This window comes from Diuraphis noxia, unplaced genomic scaffold (assembly GCF_037042655.1).
Source record: "Diuraphis noxia isolate RWA-SAM2 unplaced genomic scaffold, SU_Dnox_SAM2 contig0001, whole genome shotgun sequence".
NCBI classification, from domain to species: domain Eukaryota; kingdom Metazoa; phylum Arthropoda; class Insecta; order Hemiptera; family Aphididae; genus Diuraphis; species Diuraphis noxia.
The window spans coordinates 98,578,036-98,603,292 of record NW_028301711.1 but is presented as its reverse complement, the minus strand read 5'-3'; the positions used below and the strand labels follow the sequence as shown (position 1 = coordinate 98,603,292).

General features: G+C 30.5%; 2 protein-coding genes and 2 pseudogenes across 2 annotated transcripts; 1 reads left to right on the top strand and 3 right to left on the bottom strand.

Moving 5' to 3' along the window:
- Positions 1-58: 58 nt before the first annotated feature.
- On the bottom strand, positions 59-811 carry LOC149062701 (uncharacterized; annotated as a pseudogene).
- Positions 812-5,573: 4,762 nt separating this feature from the next.
- LOC149062700 (protein CFDP2-like) lies at positions 5,574-6,146 on the top strand. Its single transcript, XM_089215381.1, has one exon. It carries the CDS (start codon positions 5,574-5,576, stop codon positions 6,144-6,146), a length of 573 nt encoding a protein of 190 aa, XP_089071507.1.
- A 742-nt stretch (positions 6,147-6,888) lies between these two features.
- LOC107167916 (zinc finger MYM-type protein 1-like) lies at positions 6,889-8,613 on the bottom strand (annotated as a pseudogene).
- Positions 8,614-24,258: 15,645 nt separating this feature from the next.
- LOC149062699 (E3 SUMO-protein ligase ZBED1-like) lies at positions 24,259-25,228 on the bottom strand. Its single transcript, XM_089215379.1, has 3 exons — positions 25,054-25,228; positions 24,628-24,875; positions 24,259-24,552 (listed from the first exon to the last, which is right to left on the bottom strand). Exons 1-3 carry the CDS (start codon positions 25,226-25,228, stop codon positions 24,259-24,261), a joined length of 717 nt encoding a protein of 238 aa, XP_089071505.1.
- Positions 25,229-25,257: the final 29 nt, after the last annotated feature.

The following is a 25,257-nucleotide window of genomic DNA, read 5'->3' as shown; positions in this document are numbered from 1 at the left end:
AAAATGTCGAATGTTAATTTGGTTGAGTTTTCACTATCATAGGCATCTAGATATAAATTTAATAATGAGATCCGTTAAATTTAATATGCAGAACAACTGTCAACTTCTCGTTAAAATCGTCAATTGGATTATTGTTTTGATCAACTAACTGAACAGTTATTGAATTAATATCTGTTTTGTTTAATCTGTAATATATAAGGTTTGGCGGAGATTGAACAACCTTTGTTCCTGTTCTCCCACTCGGGAAAAACTCATATATCGAATGACTTTGAAGTTGGTTGTTGAATGACCCATGTGCTATATTACACAATACTTTTTTAGAGCTAATCGTGTTTAAATTGGCCGCTTTATCCGATCGACGATATTCATGAAACGTTCCACATTGTATCTTTTTAAACACAAAAACAGGTGCTATACTATATGCAGTATCGAACCTAAGTATTCCATTGCATTTTATATACGTTCTAAAATCAACGGGATCAATACGTACACTGAATGTTAGCTGTGTTCCATAGTCTTTATTAACTCGGAGTAACTCTTTTGCAATATAATTGTTAATATCTTCTATTTCATAGCATCCATCTTCCAAACTAAATTCAAAATTGGAATATTTTATGTTATGTTTCTTTGAAGGAATTACTTCTATTTTCAGTCGGCTATTAATTGGATTTATAATATTTGAAAATAAATTGAACGTTTGCAAAGATAACAAAGCTATTTCAGAATCCTCGTAAACGTTTAGAGATGGAAATTAATTTACAGTCAATTCAGTCGATTTTCCAGTTAAACTTAGTGTAATAGATTCATGCATTGTCAAAATTCAAGACATAAATGTCCACAGTTGAATGTATTGAAGTCTTGATAGTTAGAATAGTTATATACTATTTTAAACTTTTTAAAATAACGTTGTAATTCAATTGGTGGAGGTAAATCGCCAAATTATCGAAATATATTACTTTATCTTTATTTTTATGAAACGCTACCCAATGGCTCCCGTCGCCTGAAGATATGTCCAAGTTTAATATACCACATTCATTTACATACGGTTTTTTAGGTAAGATATCGTCTTTTTAGTTTATTGTTCTTATTTTTTCTTCGTGTATCTTTTCTTCTTCGTCTGCAACGGTAAAATTTGTTTCACGCTGTTCATACATTTTTTAAATTTGTAGTTTGATGAACGTAGGTGATTCCATTTTATTATTTTTATTTTGAAACTGTAAATGTTAATATTTTATTCAATAATCAATATACTTATTCAATAAAATAAAAACATTAGAATATCTCTAATTCTACCTAATTTTTATTTAAGTAATTATATTTATTTAGTTTTTAATATAAATATAATATTACAGTAGAAAAAAAATCGTATGTAAATCTCAACGATAAATTACAGTCATTGAACGAGATCGGATTTGGTTTATATGAACACCTTGTCGAACCATAATAATGGAAAATGATACGATATTATTTCTTCCTTTATATGTTATATTCAACTCATATTATGTGATAAATTTTCACAACACAGTTAAAATATCAATAAAGAACACGGTCTTAGAAGATAAGGTCGGACAACTATACATTATCAGCATTCCGCTTAGTGAGTCAAATCCATTTTAAAATTTGGCCGCTGTACAATTGAGCGCTGCCCTGCAGACTTTTTTTCAGGTTATGGCATTATACATTTAAACAGATTTATAGTATTTATACTATTTATATTTATTATTTTAATTAATTTTATTTTTTATACTAGTCATTACTCATTAGACAGTAGACTACTACTATTGTAGTATGTAGTAGACACTAGTTCAAAAAACTATGACGGTCGTAGTGGTAAAATATTATATTATAATTTATACTTTATAGTCAGATAGTCCATTATTCTACAAAAAATGAAAATTACTCCAAGTGCTATACAATATACAAATATTATAATTCGTAATATATACATTAATAGGTATGTGGTATTTACTGACTACTACCTACTTAATAATTAAACTTTAATTATTAAAGGTTTTATTACTTAATACTTTTTGTAAAATACTTAAATAGTGAAATTGCTAAAACAATTCTGTCTATGGAAGTATCTATAAGTCATAATTAGATCTATGATATTCACAATTAACATATTATTTCCAATTATTCAAATTCAATAGTTTTTGATATTTTTCAAAGTAAATTATCAAAGTATTCATCCAAAGAGTGTAACAAGTTTTGTATTTTAAAAACTTGCGAATAGGTCCATTATAATACCATATACAGTTTCATTCCAAGTTAATAATATTTATTTATATATTTTCAGTGTTGGATTGGTGGAGTCTCATTAGGTTGGACCACAGCATAGATTAAATCTATTCTGTGGTTAGAGTTCCCTTTCTTTTTTAAAAAAAATGCTAAGCATACGCCTTATAATTATATCAATCCGCAAACATTTAGATCTTCACGTACTCAAATTGTTTTTATACTTTTGCATTTTTAATTATAACTTAATGGTGAATTTATTTAATCATATAGGTAACAAAAATAATGCAAGTACAAAAAAAAAATGACTGGTAGATGCCACTTACAAAACCACAATATTGGAAGATATCGTCCAAGACCGTGGACATAACCATAGACGAGAGCTTACAGTGAATATCCACTCTTCCTAAGTGTCTATCCAAGCCTGCAAGTCAAATATAGGTACTTACTGAACAAATAACATTTCCCCATTTGTCAACAATATCCTTTTTTCTAATAATTAGATCATCCCGAAAATGTTTTTCACATATCACCTCATTAGGGCTAAAATAATCTATCCCTAAAGATTGTAGCAATTTCTGCTTTAATTGTTTATCTTTAGGGATAGTAAAAACTGACAGTTTCTCCGAGATGTTACAATGAAAGTAACAAACGTTATTCGGCATTTTCAAATTACAATACTAACTACTAACTTTTATTATGCTAAATACAAATAAAAAAACGTAAATCGAACATCTAGGTTTATAGTTGCCACTAGACAATAGACAGCATTAGTACATTATGCAGTTTGTATTGTTTGTATTTAACTATGTTAGGATTATCGATTATTAATATAACGCAAATAAAATAATACTATTATATATATATATATATATAAAATAATAAAGTATAAACCAATCTCAATTATTAGATGTTTGAATAAAGTATAAACCAATCTCAATAATTAGATGTTTGAATTAATTTTTGGCGGGCCGTTCAGTAAACAACGGTTCCTTAATTTCCTAACCTCAAATTAAGTCTAACCGGCAGCGCTTTTGCGGCAACTTGGGAAATGTTTTTGCCTCATTAAGCGGAAATATTACAATAGGCGGGAGGGTGGGAAGTTGTCCGACCTTATCTTCTAAGACCGTGATAAAGAATGTTGAACGCAAACATAGATACAATTAGCACATTTTATTAAATCTATACTCTATTCAGTTTAAGTTGACCCACTCGTCAAACGAAAACCGGTCATGATTGCGCATGTCTTGCAGCGCTAGTGTCCGACGTCGCCTTACCACCTATTGACTATGACACCGGTCGACTCCGGTCTCCGATAGTTAACGACGATCGGCGACCAATCACGGATCACCATTCACCGACCAGAGGGGTCTGACCGTTTCGGCGGCTCAGTATGCATGCGCGAGAGTGGGTCAACTTAAACTGAATAGAGTATATGTTCATGTTTAACATTAATTGTATATTTCACATCACAGAATTCAATGTTAATAATATGATCATATGAATTCATAGTTTACATAAACATAATAAGTTTTAATAGTTGTCAATGCATTTTCTTTTTTACGAAATATAATACATTATTAGTAATTAAAATATAACACTGCAGTGTATAATAATTGTTTATCGTTAAAAGAATCGTAGCGATTTTAATATTTACTATTATTCTTCGACAGCAATATTATATTAAATAAAAATATAATCAATGTTTTAAAGTGTATACATCTTAGGAAATTGTTTTATCGTTAGTTAAAATTTTAACGATGAGATATATTTCTCATCATATCTAAAACAAAAAATGCTGAATATGTTACGGGTACAGGTACGGCGTCAATACTAGCAAGGAATGGGTTACTTTCTAAATGAACTCCTTTTGTTAAAAACCGATTACATAATATACATCGTGTATAATAACAATAATCTTTAAACGCTTCTATATCTAATCGAACCAGTGGCGAAACGAACCTAAAATAACCCATAAGCAAACTTACAATTTACACACCCACCCACCCACCCACTTACCGGCTATAGGTACCTATTATATATTTAAAATATTTTTATGTTCAATTAATATATATATATATATATATATATTAATATATATTTTTACCAATAAATTTAGGTAGGTTACTTATAAAATAAATAGTATATTATACTGTATAATAGTAGGTTCAGATTATAATTAGGTAGGTATTGTAATATCATTTTTTTTTGTTTTTGATGAAACTAAAGAAAATAAAACATAATAATAAAATGTAGGTACCTATTATTATAAAATAATTGCATTCTAGGAGATGAGAGACAGTTCCTTTATTCTTATAATGTTATACTTATTAACATTAACATATTTTACAGCAATCTAGATTATGTATATAATGTATTATATTAACTTAAAACAAATTTAAAAATATGAAATTAATTATTTAAATATAAACTGTTATTTTAAAACATCTGAAGTCATGGCATACGTATCTATGGTTAGGTTAGTCCAGTTGTGGAACGTAGGCGAGTTTTAATCAATTTTACCTAAAACAAAATTTTTTAGTTCTAAAAATGTATTTGTTAATTGTTGTTAACTTATACTAGTACAAAATTCATGTCTACATAAATTTACACATATTGTATGTACAATACAGAATTTATGTAATTATAATATAATATAATATCATCCCTGTGGGGGGGGGGGGGATCAGAATACACCCACGGCAGTCCATGCCCGTCGTAAAAGGCGACCAAAATGGATCTAACAATGGGCAGCAACATTGTTAGTATCAAGTAGAGATTCATCTTTACTTGAATAGCATCACTTAGTTATAAGTGATGTCATTGCGATACAGAAGGCAACGGGAAACCACTGTATTAATTTTCCCAAACATTAAGCAATGAAGGACAACCATAAGAATAGGAAACAAGACGATGGGATTCGGAACCCGGAGTCCGGCAGGGGGAGACAGAGCATGGCTTCCCAGGTTGTCAACCAGCGAAATCCATGCCAAAACAGCAAGAAACAAAATATTGGAAATAAAATTAAAAGTAAAACAATTCCTACTAAAATTGGAACGTGGAACGTAAGAACGTTGTTAAAGCCTGGAAGATTTGAAGAACTTAAACAGCAAATGAAACTAAATCAGCTTGACATTTTATGAGTGTGTGAAACTAGATGGAGTGATAACGGAGATTTTTGGAGCGATGACTTTCGAATGATACATAGCGGGGATAAACAGAGAAAAAATGGAGTTGGAATATTATTAAACAAAGAATGGGGACTGCAAGTAGAAAATACGTATCATGTGAATGACAGAATATTACTAATACAATTGAAGACACACACAGTAAACATGATAGTCATTCAAGTATACTTTCCAACCTCGAATAGTGAAGACGATGAAATTGAACTAGTGTATGACTCTCTAGACGAACTGCTAGGAATAACTAAAGATAACGATAATGTAGTTATTATGGGCGATTTTAATGCAGTAGTAGGGGAAGGACAAGACGATCAAATAATAGGCAAATATGGTTTAGGAACAAGAAACATCAGAGGAGAAAGATTAGTCAATTTCTGTAAGCAGAACAATTTCTTAGTTACCAATACAATGTTTGAAGTACCGAAAAGAAGACGCTATACGTGGGTAGCACCAGGGGATACTAACCGTTACCAAATTGATTATTTATTAACAAAGAGTCGTTTCAAAAAGCAAATAATGACAAGTCATAGTTATCCTGGTGCTGAAATAGATAGCGACCATAGACTAGTAGCGATGAAATACAAAATAACACCCAAGAAAATTACAAAGCGGCCCAAACGTAACATATGGGACGTAGAAAAACTCAAAAATGAAGAAACCAGACAAGAGTTCCAAAACAAAGTTTATAACAGATTGATAGCTGCTGGTATTGATCCCCCATGAGATGAAGTGGTTAGCAATATTCGTCAATCTGCTGTAGAATCAATTGGATTTAGGAAACTGAATCCAAGAAAACCATGGATCACGAATGAGATAATGGACTTAATAAAATACCGCAATAAATTAAAGAAAACTAATGATGCAATGTATAGAATAATAAAGAACCGTATCACCCAAAAGTGCAGAGTTGAAAAGGAGAAATGGATGGATTTAACATGCGAAAATATTAAAATGAATATGTCAGCAAATAGAATGGACAAAGCATATAGAATGATTAAAATATTGTCAAGACAACCAAAGCCAAGAAGCAAAATTGTTAAGGATAAGAATGGGAAGCTGATTCTAGATGAAGGTGAAATAACAACGAGATGGAAGGAGTACATAGAAGATCTGTACAAAGGAGTGATAGATGAAGATGACATGAATATTGAAAATATAACCGAGTTAAACAAAGAAGACGTAGGGCCAATTATAACAAAAGGAGAATTCGTTAAGGCCCTAAGGGATTTAAAACAAGGAAAATCGGCAGGAGTAGATAACATCCCGGCGGAATTTTTAAAAAACTTTGGAAAGGATACTGAACATAATATTTTTGAAATGATTAAGAAAATGTATAAAGACGGAAACATTCCGAAGGACTTTGCCAAAAGCAAAATTGTACTAATCCCTAAAAAGGGAAATCCCACAGAATGCAAGAATTACAGAACAATAAGTTTATTAACACACGCATCAAAGATACTTCTTATCATGACACTTTAAAGTACACATCACTTCTAAATACATCTTGAGCAGTAGAAGAATTTTCATCTCTAGACAATTCGCCAGGCATAATTTTTTTTTTACGCAACCTTACTTCTTTAAAATTCTTTTCTGTTAAGTTTTGGTCTTTTGCGAAACTTTTTGCTTCATTTATCAGATTTTGACATTTATCATCATCTCTAAGATCAATTAAACGGTTCTTAGCAACATCAACAAGATTAATTGCTTCTATAAAATCAATTGATTTAGATTGAAGGTAATTCGAAACTGGAGTAGTAATTGCAAATATAGTTTTAACTAAATTCATGGCTATAATAAATTCAAAAGAAGATATTCTCATTGATAAACTTTTGGCTGTTGAACTTGTTTCGCGATCAGAATCTTCCGCAGAAGCAATTGCTATCAATGATTGTAATAATGCAGCATATTTTTCATATACTACTGTAATTACTCGGTCATGTGAAGTCCACCTTGTGGTAGAAAAACGTTTTAAGCGTCGCACTCGTTCATTTGGATATAATTTATTTTGAAAAAATACAAAAGTGGCAGTTATTTTTCGTGCACGCATAAACTCAACTAATGCTTTAATATCACCAAAAAAAACCTTTGTTTTGGTACAACAGTCACTTGTATCAACTATTACCAAGTTTAAAAGATGTGCAGAACACCACACATATAAAGCATTAGGGTTTTCATTTTGTATTAAAGATTTTAATCCCGAATATTGGCCTTGCATTGAAGCTGCTCCATCGTAAGCTTGTGCACACAAATCTCTTTTCCAATTAATATTATATTTTTCTGTTATATTACAAAATACTTCATACATTCCTTTTCCAGTTGAATCTGGTGAAGTTACCAATGCTACTAATCTTTCTTCAATTTTACCTTTATCATTTACATATCTAAGTAAAAAGGTAAATTGCTCTAATGTAGACACGTCTGTAGTAGTGTCTATGATGACTGAAAAGAGACCTGATTTTTTAACATCAAATAAAATCTTAGAACGCACAATTTCTGATAATATGCTCAACAGTTTGTTTTGACTTAAACTTGATAAAAATGTAACTCGGTTGTGTTTACCTTCTATTTTTCGTAAACGAGAATTTAAGGGCCCATGATGTTTTGATAATAACTTTAAAAGTTCTAAAAAGTTTCCTTTGTTCATTGAGGTATTACTTTAATCGTGCCCCCTTAATGCAATATTCTGTCTGGCAGTAAATAGTAGAGCATCAATGATAACCTTTAAGATTTCTCGGTTTTCAGCTACTTGGTGGTTTGCTGATTTTAAAAGTGTAATATCAATTCTTGTTCTGGTGAAATACAAGCCCCGGCTAATCTCACTTTGAATATGTTCGGGTAAACACTGATGGTGAATTGTTTTAGCAATGTTTCTATAATCACAGGTACCTTTAGAAGATAAAAATGATTGTTTTTCCTTAACTAAACCAAATAATCTACAAGACATGCAAAATACTTTATCAAGTGAAGGCGAGTATGATAGCCAGGTGCGTTTTGTTAAGTTGCCATCTGGTAAACGTTGAAAATAATGACTTTCATGGAATGACCGAATATTTCCTGATCCATAGTTTTTTGTAGGGAATTTGTTGTATTTTAGATCAGAAGGCAATGGCTGACAAGGTCCGAGATTCACAAAGTATGTTAATATTTCATTTGACATGGTTTCTGGCCAATGAACAGGATCATTTGACATTTGGGAACACATTATCAATAACTTGGTTTTCTAAAAAGAAATTATGATTTATCACTGTCAGTCTAATTAACTATTTTATTGTTATTATTGTAATGTTATAAAATGTTAATTCTTGTCAGTTGGAATAAAATAAATAATTACTATTTTATAGCCCCATGTTCCCCCACAAGGCCACAATTATGTAGTAAATATAAATTAATCATAAAAATTAGTTAAAAAGTTTTTACTTAACTAAAATTAGAAACTTATATTAACTATAACTAGGTACTTAAATTACTTATTTACCTGAACTTGAATTAAAAACTTCATGCAATAATGGAATTTCAGAATCCAAGTCAGTTGTACCATAAATTAAATCATTATTGCCTTTCTCTTTCATTATAACTATTAAATAAAAAAAGTAATACAATAGGTATCTATATAAATAATAATAATTAATTAAAATTATTTTAATAAGTTTATTCACCAGATTCTGCAGTATGACAACTTAATATACCAACATTACTAACAGACGATGCAACTATTTTTTTTGTATGACTAGCATTTGTTGATATATTATTATTATCATGCTGATTCTGAACTTCATGGCTAAAGTTTAGATTTGTTCCTCTTTTCAAAAATAAATAATGTTATAATTTTAACAAAAATGTCTTTAAATAAGTAATAACAACTTGATACTTAGTAGGTACTTACTATCTGATATTTTAGTAAAATCGCCACATATTTTTTTTTGCTTGGGGTTGAGAAAAAAACGATTTAATATTTAAATTTTTTCGCTTAGCTTTACGGATAGGGCAAGCATTTATATGGCGAATCCAGTTAACATCGTTCATCGAACAACGCTGTTTATTACAATAACATATTTTTTCATCAGACATAATATTTTATAAGTTAATATCACAAAAAATTATAAATATCGTGTATATAGTAAGCGACAAGCGTATGGCAGTGATGCACTATTGCTGTGGCGTATAATAATATATCCGTAGTAGTATGCGCCCGGTATGCCATCATATAGTATTGTTCGCACTAGGAGCTCCTGTCTCTGCGGTTAGCACCTAGAACTCGCACACCCTGGACTAGATACAATGAGCTAATAAATATAATAAATGTACAAGATAATTATAACAACAATATACAAATGGTTTATTACACATGAATAACAATATTAATTTAACCGAGGTGATCAGTCCCAGTTAAAAAATACAAATTAATAATGACAACAAATATTCTGTCCCATACCAGAATATTGATTTATTTACATATGGCCGATGCCAAAGATAACGAACAACTGAACAGTACAATATATATATATACAAGGGAGAAGATGTTGAACGTTGTCTTGAGTTGACCGGAACAAATATTATGTTTTCCACTAGATATGCAAACTGCAACCAATAATGAACAGTGAACTGCTGGAGCGAAGCGAGCTGCTGATGGTCAACAGACCAACAACTAAATATAATAATATTTAGTTATGAACTGGTAAAAGAACCACGAGGTTTAGATCCGAGCTGGACGGTGTGAATAGGATCCGCCTTCACGCTGCGAGCTGCAGTATGTGCACGAGCGGACTAACACCGAACGTGCGTTATGGTCAACGAAACCGACAACACTTGAACTAGAACGAGTTCGCAAGTGGACCTAGCAATTTTGCACGGACCAAAATGACTATTATATCAAAATGTAATACAAAAGCAGTTGCGAACGGCAACGAGCATGGAGACTTGTGTGCTACAACAGTAAAGAACGACGACGCACACACACCCGGTCGAGAACACACACCGCGACCGTTGTGAGTTGCAGACCGGCGACCGGGGTGGAGAGGAGCGTCTCTCCGGCAGTGTTACCAACCTGGGGCAGAGGGACATAACAGCGTGAACAGGTTGACGAAGTCCGAACAAGTATAGTTACTATTTATAGTTGTAAATTGTAATATTATTATTTGCTTATAATTCTTATCAAAAGTCTGTCTACTCGGTATATGGTATCCACAGATTATATAATTCTAATCTATTGTATATCCATAGTTTAATATTGGGAAATACTGATCAGAGGTCATTAACGTAATACGTATTGGCTACGGAGCCATATATTTATAGAACTCGTTTTTGATAATATTATTACTCCCGGCTCCGAGTTGGTTATTTATACCTGATAACCTGAATGTTATTACCTTATTAAACATATAATACGAATAACGAATTGATCCATTATAGTCCAGCTCACGAAAAGTGAACGTTGATATCAGCGATCCCCGTGGCCGTTTTCAACAAGTGATTATTAAACCCGTTTGCCGCGATTTTTTAAATTGTTCATACCACTATACAACATATACATTACAATAATATTAAAATCTATGGATGTTACAATTAGGAAAAGATGCATAAACTGTTTTAATTACTGATATTAAATATTTAATTTCCAAAAAGAATCACAATTTAATCATACAAAAAAATTAGCATACACAAAATTTTTAAGAAACACAAATATAAAATAATTCAAATTAAAGTAGGTATATAAATTATATGTCGTCTTCCTCATCGTCGTCATCACTACTGCTGTCACCTGGTATCGTATTGTGAGAATAATAGGCTCTAAAATTACTTCTCTATGTTTTTCCTTTTCATAATCTTCGTCCTGTATTCTTTCGGCATGACGAACGCAATTTACCCAATTTTCTTTTTTCACCGAATCTATTGCTTCGTGCATTAATTTTTCAACATCAGCCATCTTGAACGTTGTATTTTTAGATGCAACTTGTCTCTTAACTTGTGCCCATATCATTTCGATTGGATTGTACTGACAATGATAAGGTGGTAACCGTACAACTTCATGTCCCATTTTAAGGGCCAATTCATCCAGCTCGTATTTTTTTTCGGTTGGTATTAAGACTTTAAGTCTTTCACGAAGCTCAGCAACTGTTTCAAGTGGAGAAAAATCAATATTTTTTTTGGTGAACCATTCTTGTATATCGGCTTTTCGGGCATTGCTTTTTGGAAAATTATTTTCCAACATTGAGTGGTATGGAGCGTTGTCCATGACGATGACACATGATTCTTCAAGGGATTGCAACATTTGTACGAACCAAGATCTAAAAACTTCAGCATTCATTTGATTATGGTAGTCTTCTGTATTGCCTGATTTGCTACGAAAAATTAATTTTGCTTCCTTAATAAAACCATAATGACTTGAACCTGCATGGCAAGCAATGAGCCGACCTCCCTTACCGGTTGGTACTTTTAAACCTTCAGTTTCATCTTCATTTTGCCATATATACGTATTAGAGTGGTTTTGATTCACCCAGGTCTCGTCTAAGTAAATTACAGGACGGGAATCGTTATTTTTTCGGAATGTACACATCGTACGCAAAAATTTACACCTCAAGGCAACAATGTCGTTTCGCTCCATTAAAAATTTACGTCCGTCGTTACATTTTTTATACGTAAATTTTAATTTTGTCAACAATCTTTTCATGGAAGCAAGACTACCTTTATAATCAAAGTTTTGTTGAATAGAATTTAAAATTAATCTTGATGTAGGATATTCACCTTTTTCATAAAATTCATGCACAGTTCGTCGAACAACATCGTTATCGAAATCTTCCAGTTCTGTGGCATACTTTTTCCGTTTATACGTTTTTCGCGGTGAGTTAAATGACGGTCCAGGTTGTGACGAGTCTGAGACATCGTCAGTAGTAGATGATCCTTCTACACACACTCGTCTTACTGTCATAAGAGATACACCACACGCGTCCGCAGTAATTTTTTGAGTCTGTTTAAAATATTGTTTTAAGACCTCGTCATCTGAAGTAGCCAGATTTTTTAAATAATTGTACACATTAAAAATAACTTTTTTGGTTTGACTACGAGTGTCATTGTTTTTAAAAGCCATTTTCACAATTAAATATTAGTATTAATTGAACAAACTATGTATGGTTATAACATCAAAAGCAGACCGAATATTGTATTACTGTTAACTAAACACGTGCTTTCACTATGTCGATCTCACGAAGAATGACAATTGTAATGTTAAACACAATGTAGGGTCTGCTTTTTAAAAAGGTAGAGTAGCAGCTGCTAACATAAAAGGAATGTCTATTGAATATGGTTCCGCCAAAACGAATCATGGATCATGAGACGGCCAGCGGTAGGTACATAGTACAAAACGGAGAACCCCTGGTTTCAACAACATTTGGACACCACCCATCGACCTTGAACGTTCACTTTTCGTGAGCCGGACTGTAGTGCTTTTACCCAATAGTAACTTTACCTGAATGGCTGAATATATCTATAAATTGTAATAAATACTAATACTAATACTTAGTTATGGTTATGCACTTTCATATTTTCACCCACGACCCACGGCACCCACCTACCCCAAAACCTTGAAAAAATCGAGAAGCAATCGCTTCTCAAAGACCACAGTCGTTTCGCCACTGAATCGAACAAACTGGTATATAGGATTGTAAGTTCGAAAACCACCAGATCTTTCATTATGATAACATGCACTGCTACACCACTTTTGGGTTCCTACATTTTGTATACACAGTTCAACTAATGTATAATTTCGAAGTGAATCGGTTAAAATATTTAATATATGATCCTTTACCATAAATGGGTAATAATCTCCTACAATTGTAAAGGTGATTTCTGGGTTAGAACGATGATATTCTAAAGATTCTAGAGCCTTGTTGATTTTTCTATTCCGTGTATTGTTTAAAACAATTGAAGGCATACTGTAATTTATATTTCTAAAAACAATTTTTAATTGAATATTGTACACGTATACAATAATAATGTCCATGTATTCGTTTGAATCGTTCTATATGTAACTTACACCTACCTACCTATATTATTATTTTTTTTATAAAAATAATATCTATACTAACGATATATACTTATTGTTATTTTGTGAAGTTGAAATATTTAAAAAAAAAACTTTTTTCCATGTGTCTATGTGCTGAGCAGTGTGAGGTGAATGATATGATGTGATATAATATTACTCTCGGTTGATGGTCATTTATCCCTGCTACACTTTTAGCATTACTACGGAAAGGCTATTTTGCAGTCATCCTTAATTATATCCAGTGTTGGGTAAGTTACTTTTTAAAAGTAACTAAGTTACGTTACAAGTTACTAAATAAAATAGGTAACTAGATTACTTTTTAGTTACTTAAGTACAAAAGTAATGTGTAACGTTACACTTTTTTTTCAAAAGTAACTAGTTACAACGACGTTACTTTTATGTGATTCAAGTTTTAAATAAAAAAAAAAGTCTATTTTAAATCAATCTTTTTTTATATTTATTTTATATAATAATGTGTCTTCAAAATGTTTATCTGTTATACGTGCTCTTTTTTTTGTGCAAATGTCTCCAGCTACGCTAAAGAGTCTTTCGACAGAAGCACTTGATGGGAGAGATGTATTAAACTTCACAAAAATTTGTTTCATCATAGGTAAAGTATTTAACATTTTTAAATCGCCAGTATAAACTGTATTATAATAATGTTCCACTTCACTATTGGGTTGATCAGAAACTAACTCTTCACTTAAGAGAAAATCATCTTCTTCAACATTTTGGTTCAACTCAATGGGCTGTATGTTTGTCTGTGATTGCCAATTAAATGCAATCTCATTTAACAAAAGATCTTTAGCTTCCTCTCTTTTAAATGGGTCCATACACCTAGTAATAAAATAATAACAATAATAAAAAATTACACATAAAGTAGATATAGCTAAATAAGTAAAAGCTAAAAATATATCAAAATTACTAATGAAAAAAAAAAGTTGACCCTCCAGTAAACAAAACTATATTATGAATATGTTAATAGGTGAAAAATATATTAATAATTCATTAATTTGTTAACTATGCAAAAAAAAAAATAGTTTGAGTCCTAGAATAAAATACTAAAATATTAAACTGATTAGTAATAAATTAATATAAAAATTATAAATACAAACTTAAAAACAATTTTAATATTTACTTGAGTTTAAATTTAGGATGAGTAACAGCTGCAAGTATAATTGATTTTTTTGTAACCATAGGTTCAAATCGTGTATTCACACCATCTAAGCAGGCAACGGCCAACGCTTTACAACTATCCACTGATACAGATAGTTTCAATAATTTATTTTTAAGCCAAGTAATTGTAGGTAAAAGATATCCCAAGCACATATATGTATCACCTTGAAGTAAATCAAAAGCTTGAGATATTGGTTCTGTAGTATACCTGTCTGTAGTATACCTATCTCTCTATGGTACACGAAATAATTGATGAACAAATAATACTATTTAAATAACTTTATTAAAACATAACACAAACACACAAAAATATACGGGCCTCTATCAACTGCTTACCAATATCTCGCCTCTCACTCGAAACCCGCACTGCCCCTCTACTGTGGTGCTTACGTCCTTAAATATTATTTTACAATGAGCTGCCTCAGCTCCGAACCAACATAGTTCAGTATTATACTTAAAGATGTAAACAAATATGTGTAGCGTATATATTTTTACTAGATTTTTAGTTACCAAATTTTATTTTATTTCAGAACGATTATAATAATGAGAGTATGAATAACGAGGTTAAATCGGTGAAAAATCAAAACATACGTGGTAAAAATAAAATCAAGTAAAATCAAATAAGAACAAAAAGTAAGTTAAACAAAACATTTACTGTATAGTAAAAAAAAATACATTTTTATTTATTTTTTTGTTTTAGAATATTTCATATTTGGATAATATTGAAAGTTTGCTAAAAAATGAAAAAATTGAAACTGATATCATAAATACTATTACGGTACAACAAGGTGATAATTTGATAAATGTTAAGTCTCCAACTGACCAGTGTCGTATTTACCAGTAAACACTATAAGCTAGGGCTTAGGGCGGCAATTTATCAAGGGCGGCAAATAATTTTTAATATTACATTTTTACTAAAATAAATGCAACTAATTATAAAATGTTTTTAGACCAACGGGATTGTGGTAATATTTATATTTTATGTTTTTCAATTTCATAATCGTAGAGTTTATCGCTCTATTATATATAGAATTGCTGCATTATTTGTAAATTCATAACATCTATTCTAAATGATAAATGTTGTAATGAATATGTAATTTTTGCAAAAAAAATAAAGAGTGAAGAGTACGAGTTTGATAAAGTAAGGACTAAAAGACGCAAACGTCAAGCAGACGAGACAAGAGAAAATGAAGTTTATATGACTGGAAGTGATAAGAATAGAAACATATTTTACCATACTGAACCGAGTGAAGAGTGTACTTGAAAAAAGATGCGCTGCTTATACTAATATATTTGACAAATATGACTTTTTGACTAATTTTATACTACTTTCACCAGAAGAAATAACTCAAAAAGCTAATAAGCTTCAAGAATTTTATAGCGATGATTTAGAAAAATCATCGCTTGTGAATGTGTTCATTTTCGAGCATACCTTCAAAGTATTAATTCAAATATTGATGATGGAGTTATCGAGTTATCAATACACTTACGCGGTAATAATTTAGATACAGTTTTTCCTAACGTAGATATTGCTCTACGTATGCTTTTATGTATGGCAATAACTAATTGTTCAGTCAAGAAGTCTTTTTCTACGTTAAAACGTGTAAAAAATTATTTAAGAGCAAGTATGGAAGGAGATAAACTAAATTCATTGAGTTTATTGGCAATTGAAACTGAACTAGTGAACAAAATGGACTTCGATGCCATAATAGATGATTTTGCGACTCAAAAGTCGCGCAGAAAACCGATGAGTACTAGACATTAACTATTTAATTTTGAATATAATAATTAACTCTTAAGTATTTATTACTACAATGTTTTTTATCTTTATATTTTATATCATATTTTTTATAATTACATTTTTTATATGTATGCATTTTTATAACAGCTGTATATTTTTATTTTTCATCATTAAAATTTTAAATAATAACGAAAAAACAATAATTGTATGATTTAATAACATTTTTTAGACTAGAAAATATTTATATTAAAAGGCGGCAATTTATTTTATGCTTAACCCGTCATCGGATCGGTGTTAGCGTTTCGCTAACATTAAACTTATTTTAGGAACCACTTGTTTAAATAAAAATAGATTGTTTTGAAACTCCACATACCTCTTATCTAAATAATAATAAACTAAAATAACAACAAAAACAATACAAAAACATATTTATGTGGATATTATGACTGGTAAAAGTACGCAGTACCGATTATGTTAGCGTCCCGCTCGCACGATACTAACCGTGTTATAATTTTTTGAACTTTATTATTTTTTTTAATACTTTTAAATAATGGACAAAAATTGTGAAAAAGTGTGTGCGTGGTTAAGTGAGGTTGAGGATGATTACGCGTTATTTGATTCCGATGATACCGATGCCGATTCTGATTTTTGTATTGAAAATGTGGAAAGTGATAGTGATGAAAGCACCGATCAAACTACATCAAATGTACGTCGCGCGTCGTCGATCACCTTCTCGTTCAGGTGAAAATATTACTATAATTTCTGAACCAGAGTTTTTCTTAGGGAAAGATAAAATAACTAAATGGTATAAAAATAATCCCCCTTCTAACGTCCGTACTCGTCGTCATAATATTGTTTTGCATTTGCCCGGAGTGAAAAGAATCGCTAGAGATGCCAAATCAGTCTTGGATTGCCGGAAGTTATTTTTTCCTGATACTGTAGTTATAGATATAGTTGAGTGTACTAATAAATATTTAGCGAAAATCCGTGCAAATTATCAAAATAAGAAGGATGTGCGTGATACTACGAAAGAAGAAATAGATGCCCTTTTAAGATTATTGTACTTGGCTGGGTATTTGCGTAGCAATCATTTGAACCTACACGATTTGTGGAGTACTGAAGGTTTTGCTCCTGAATATTTCCGGGCAGTCATGTCAGAAAAACGTTTTTCCTTATTACTTCGAGCTGTTAGATTTGATGATATTGAAACAAGGAACGTTAGAAGAGCAATAGACAAGCTAGCACCTATTCGTACAGTTTTCGATGATTTTGTTCGGCGATGTAAAGAAAATTATACTGTAGGAGAGAATTGCACTATAGATGAGATGCTAGAAGGGTTTCGAGGGCGTTGCAGTTTTCGACAATATATACCAAATAAGCCAAATAAATACGGTATCAAAATTCAAGCACTCGTTGATTCTCGTACATTTTATACGTCTAATATGGAGGTTTACGTAGGAACTCAGCCGGATGGCCCTTTCAAATGTGACAATTCTCCGTCAAGTATTGTAAAACAACTAATATTGCCGATATCAAAAACTGGCCGCAATATTACTATGGACAATTGGTACAATTCAATTCCATTGGCTAATGAGTTACTAAAAAATCATAATCTTACCGTAGTGGGCACTTTGAGGAAAAACAAAAGGGAAATTCCTCCGATTTTTTTAGAAACTAAAAAAAGAGAGGTAAATTCGACTTTGTTTGGATATGGAAAATACCTTTTACTTACATCTTATACTCCAAACAAAAATAAAAATGTCATTATAATATCAAGTATGCATGATCAAGGTATCATTGACCCGGAATCCGGTGACCAAAAAAAACCAGAAGTCATAACGTACTATAATGGTACTAAAGGTGGATTGGATGTAGTAGACGAAATGAAAGGCGAGTATTCGGTGGCAAGAATTAGTTGTCGATGGCCCCTAACTATTTTTTTTTCATTGATGAATATTGCTGGGATAAACAGTCAAATTATATACCGTGAAAATACAGGTAAAATGATAACTCGTCGAGAATATTTAAAAACTTTGGGACAAGAGCTCACTAAACCTTACATGGTAAAACGTCTTGAACAGCCATGTTTATCATTTCTCCTTCGACAACAAATAATAAAAATGACTGGATGTACTTCACAAAATAATAAAGAAAGTCCGAATCCAGATGTTTCGACAAGTGATCAACGAATCAGATGTAATTTTTGTCCAATAAGAAAAAATCGCTTTACAAAGGTAACATTATGAAGATATTTATTGGTTATTTATACATTATATTATTTTTATATTATATTTTATAGGTCAGTTGTTCGTTATGTGGTGTGTATATATGTAAAGAACATACTACTCCTACTTGTCCGACATGCAACACCGTGAAAGAAAACTCGGAAACTTCTAACGATGAGTTATAATTTTAAATTTGTTTTTATTTTAATAGATTTTGTTACAAAAAAGTGATTTGTTTAATTTTTTATATAATGTTTTTTTTTTTTTTTTAATGATGTTTTTTTATTTATATAACAACAATTTGAGTGAAATTGGCTATTAATAAATAAATATTATTATTAATTTTGCTATTAAACAATATAATTATTGTGGGATAAAACTAGACAAATATTTTTATCTTTGTTTCACTATTCAAAGTTCAACAAATAATTCACAGAACCGAAAAAACGATAATGTTAGCGTAACGCTAACACGATACCAATCATGTAACAGTATATAGCGATACCGGTGACGGGTTAAGAGGATGTCACACCAAAACCTGTACGCGTCCAACGCTCCAGAGATGGCGTTGTTCGCCGTATCGCCGCCGTCGCGGTAGTCAGTAACCACGCCCATTATCTCGTTGACGGGGCCCGTGCGCCGTCGTCGCGAGAGCGCCGAGAGCGGTACATTAGTATAATATAGTGATGGGATTTTTCGTTCCTTTTAGTGAATCGTTCCTTTCGTTCCAGGTTCACAAAAGGAACGATTCCAAATGACTCGTTCCATCGTTCCTTTCAGTACTTTTCCTATAATAGTATTATTACCTATGTAATACCTAGTACCTACTGAGTACCGAATACCGATGTCAAACCAAATCAGGGTTGCCACAAGTCTGGAAAACCTGGAAAAGTCAGGGAATTTTTTTTGGTCCTGGAAAACCTGGAAAAGTCAGGGAATTGAGCTGCATTAAATTACATTTCTGGAATTTTTATCAATTTCCCATTTTAAAAACAACATTTTGTTAGGTACACAATATTTTGCTATCAATTTTCAAAAGTTTTAGTTCTATAATCCTAAGGTATGATTTTCAGTCATTGGCCATGGTTAGATTATATTATGAAGACTGCAATATTAATAATAATAATATTATATTATTATAGTCTTCATGGATTATATACATTTATTACTATCTATCTATTATCTTCAGATACTATCTTAAATGGTGGTATATTTTCTATGGTATAGTGATAACTGATAACTGATAATCATAGGCCTATGGCCACGATGTAGAGAAGATATATATATATATATATATATATATTATATATAGGGGGTAATGAATAATGATATTGTCCGGCGACCGCCACGCTCCAAGCGGAGTCTCAGTTGTAGCGAGTTAATCAAACATGAAACAACACTACTTGGCGGGTGAAGTTCGACGTACGGCTGTTATCAACCGCCATTTTTCGTATTTCGTATTTTCGTGGTCCGGTGTGCGGAATATAGTTGTTACTTGTTACTGTTGTTACTTGTTAGTTGTTAGTTTGTTACAATACTTTAATCTTTTTTTTTTGTTTAAAAAGTGATTTATATTAATTAATCATGCCTCCCAACAACAAAAAAACAATATTCAACAGCCAGTGGCTTAATATGGAGGAATTTAAATCTTGGCTAAGAGAAGACGTTAATGATCAGTGTTCATTTCATTGTCATATGTGCAGAAAAAGTTATTCTCTGAGCAATATGGGAATTACAGCATTATTGAGCCATATGAAGTCTAAAAAACATAATGATCGCATGAAAGCTGTTCAGTTAAATTATGAAATAAATAGTTTCTTAGAACCATCAATTAACAAGAAATTACAAACTAATCAAAGTATTGGAACTTCTACTGTGACATCAGCCTGCACAAATAAAGACATTCAGTCTGCAATATCAACTACATCTGACTGTGCCAATATTAGTATAGAAGTGTGTTTAAATCAACCAAAATTAATTCAGAAGCCTATGTCTTTACTTTTAGAACATGAGAAAGTTACTAAATCTGAAATTATTTGGGCACTCCATGTTATTTCAACACATATGTCAATGTCGTCAGGAGGCAAAAGTGTTGATATTATGAAAATTATGTTTCCAGACAGCAATATTGCAAGTAGCTTACAACTTCAGCGTACTAAACTGAGTTATGTTATTACTCATGGTCTAGCTAGGTATTTTAAACAAGAATTTGAAGAAACATTGTCAAAATGTGAGTTCTATACTGTCGCATTTGATGAGTCACTTAATAAAGTTTCGCAAAAGGAACAAATGGACATACATATACGATATTGGAACAGTATAGACAATGAAGTCTCTTCATCATATTATTCTTCAGTTTTTCTTGGGCACACTACAGCTGTGGATTTAATTAGTGCTATTAAGACATCTCTGAACTCCTTGAATTTAAAAAAAGTATTACAACTTTCCATGGATGGTCCTAATGTAAACATCAAAGTGCTTCGTGATTTAAAAGAAGAGTTAAGAGATAATAATGATGTCACAGATCCAGTTATATTTGATTTAGGGACATGTGGTATCCACACTATGCATAATGCTTTTAAAACTGGAATTAAAGCCTCAAAATGGAACATCATTGAGTTTCTTAGATCGATTTATAACTTATTCAAAGATGTGCCAGCTCGTAGAGCAGATTATACTCATTACAGTGCCAGTGGGTCCTCAAAATTTCCAAAAAAATTTTGTGCTGTACGCTGGCTACAAAATATTGAAGTCTCTCAACGAGCTCTAGATATTTTACCTGACTTAGAAACATATGTAACAAATATTAAAAATACACCGAGAAAGCCATCATCATTCAGTTTTGAATTGGTTGAAAAACTGTTAAACGATAAGTTTTTGAAAGCAAAATTATCATTTTTTCAAACGATTACATCAGAAATTGAACCATTCTTAAAAGCTTACCAGTCAGATGCTCCCCTTGGACCTTTTTTGTATACTGATTTAAATAATATTCTGAAATTACTTTTGAGCAGATTTATTAAACCTGAAATTATGGTTGGTGATATTTCAAAACTCAATATAATGGACAAAGACAATTATATTGGTGCTAAAAAAATTAATTTAGGATATATGACTCGTCAAGCGCTCAGATTAATCACTGCTACAGATAAAGAAATACTACTATTTAGAGTAGATTGCTTAGTTATTCTTCAAACTATATGTTCAAAGCTTATGCTTAAGTAACTAAGTTATTTATAATTTTTCTTATTTTAATGACTGATCAACAGAAATATATTTTTAATTATGTAATTTATTTGATTAGGTCACCGTTAAAATATAAATTGGTAAAAGGAATAAGCTTCTGTGACCCCCAAATCATAGCTGCATCAATAAATATGGCCAATAATCGTTTGAAAATTACATTATCAATTTTTGTGGAAAATAATTGGTTGACAGGGTATTTAGCTGATCGAATTGAAAGCGAAATTACTGTGCTGTTTTCTAATTCATCATTTATCGAAAGAGCTAAGGCTTATGTTAAAGGAGAAATTAGATTGGACTATTTTTGGTCAAATATTGGAGTCACGTATGATTTATCTTCGGAACTTCTACGTTTTTTAAAAATGGTAAGAAGTCTCAAGAATCAACATTTGTGTATTTATTTGATATTTTGATGTATTATCAAATGACCTAACCAACATATTTCAGATTTTTATTTTGTCTCATGGCAATGCTAGTGTTGAGCGTGGCTTCTCTGTAAACAAAGACTGTCTAATTGAAAATTTACATGAAGAATCACTTATCGCTCAGAGACATGTGTGGGCAGCAATACAAAAGTATGGAGGGGTTGAAAAAGTTAATATTACAAAAAAAATGATTATGGATGTCAGAAATTCAAGATCATATTACAAGGAAGCTTTAGAAAATAAAAAACAAAAACAAAAAGAAGCAAAAGAAGCAAATGAAAAAAGAAAGAAAGCTGGGGTTCTGTTGAAAGAACTAAACCAGAAAAAGATTCGTTTATTAGAAGACACTCAAAGTCAATTAAATATGTTAGAGGAAGAAATCCAATCACTTAGAAAATAGTATTTATATAATATATATTATAACTTGTTTCATGTTATGTTTGATTATTATTATTAAATATTTATTGATATTTTATTTATATTGTTCTTAAATTGGTTACTATGTTTGATTATTATTACCTATATTATTTTAATTAATTATTAAAGTTGTTGAGTTTGTTAAACTAAAACCTATACTTAAAAGTTGTGTAGTATTATGTTTTATTTTACCAATATATATTTTATAATTATAACTATTATTATACCTAAAAGTGACTGTTTAATAAATAATAATAGTAACAACTAAAAGAAAGAAAAATATAGGTTCCTTTTATTACTATCAATTATTATTATTATTAAATATTTATTGATATTTTATTTATATTGTACTTAAATTTGTTTTAAGTTATGTTTGATTATTATTATCTATATTATTTGAATTAATTATTAAAATAAAGTTGTTGAGTTTGTTATAACATTTATTAACTAATTATTAAAAGAGATACATATTAAAAACTGTTATGTACTTGTGTGTTATATTTTACCAATGTATATTTTTATACCTAATATGAAGTGTTGTATATGTTTGATCACAAAACACATAATTTAACCTATTAAGTACTTCATTTATGTATTCGGGTAAGATTTAAAAATGCTACTCTTACTATTTTGCAAATTTGAAAGTTGCTACTTATTAAAAATTTATAATTTAAAAAAAAAATATGATATGTTGTGAAGTATTAAAAAATATTTTGGGCATATTCTAATGAACTGATTTGAGATATTTTTTGTCTAGGCAGTGAAAGTTAATTTATATAAACTTAATTAGTCCTGGAAAATTTATAATAATGCCTGGAAAACCTGGAAAAGTCAGGGAATTTTTCAATTGAGGACCTGTGGCAACCCTGCAAATAATTACAACAAACACAACCTGTTTTTCAGCCACTCGTGTCGCGTATTATACTCGACAATTAATAATCTAAAAGTAACAATTTTATAAGTGTTTTTAAAATATACCTGTACACAAAGTTCGTGTATTTAATGTTAATTACTATGACAATAAAATCATTAATTTCAGATGTTAAAATATATTATATTTTCAACATACAAAATTACAAAATATAACTTATAAACTTATAAAAATGTATAAACTTTTATTTATGACATATTACATCAAATTACACGTGAATTAAAAATACACATGAAACAAATGATAAGCAAATTATTTTAATTTCAATATTGAACGAAGCATAGGTATCATAACATAATAATATACAATATACATATATTGTATTATATATTCAATATTGTTTATACTTCTATATTGAAGTAACTGACACTAAAATATGTAAAAAAAAAAATAAAAAACAATATGTGTAAAATAATAATAATAATTTTGTATTTTATTTGAATTTTAGATTTACTTATCCTTGTGTAAATATTATATAACTCATATAACTATATAACTGTATTAAATTAACCATAAGCCAAGTCATTTTATAAAATAAATGTAAATTAATTATACAATATAAGTAATATAATAAATGTATTATATTATTTCATAGATTATACGTCATATCTTTTTTTTAGAAATAATTAAATTTAAATATTAAATATTGCTATTTAAGAACAATAAAGATTCTGCATTTTTCATAGACAATCTATTTCGTCGATCTGATATAGTGTACCCAGCTTTAGAAAAAATGCGTTCGCACGGTACTGAAGTTGAGGGAACACATAACCTTAACAACGCTAATTGGTACAAATTTGGATAAACCATTTTCATCTGTTTCCACCACATTAATGGATCCGATTTCCTATCTAACAAGGGCTCATTTAAATATTTGTTAATTTCAATAATAGCTTTAGATTTTGGAGTGCTGATTATAGTAGTTGCAGAGGCCTGTGGAAAATCGATTATTATTTTAAAACAAATAAAGCTATGACTTACTAAAATAATATATAATAAAAAACTAACCTGTAAGTCGAAGTCTTTCCAAATATCTAATTGTTCTTTTTCATTTGAATTTTCTTGAACGGCATTTACTTCGTTTTCCGACAAATTATGTTTTTCCATTTGAATAATTGTTGTAACACTTTGAATAATTTTCTGGTATGCACGTTCATATGATGTTGTATTATTAAAGCCTTTTTTTTTGAACCTTGGTTCTAATATTGTTGCTTCGGTTAATAATCGTTGTTCTCCAATTCCGTTAAATCGTTTTTCTGCATTTTTTTTCCATGGTTAAAAGCATTGAGTACATGGCAGATGGTAAATTGGGTTCTTTTATTTTTTTTTTTATATGTGATAATAAAACATTGCATAGTATAATGACTTTTGAAATCGATACTCCTTTTTCAGAACTAAGCTCAACTGTCATTTCTTTAAATGGCTTAAAAATACTGCAATAATGTTCCATTATATCAAAATCATCGGATGATAAATTTTCAACTTTACCAATAAGTGCTATTGTTGATATTAAAGGATCTTTAATATCAATACACCTTTGGAACATATCGTACGTACTGTTCCAACGGGTAGCAACATCTTGAATTAATTTAAGTAAAGGTAGACCCATTTGTGTTTGAGTTTGTTTTAATTTAATGT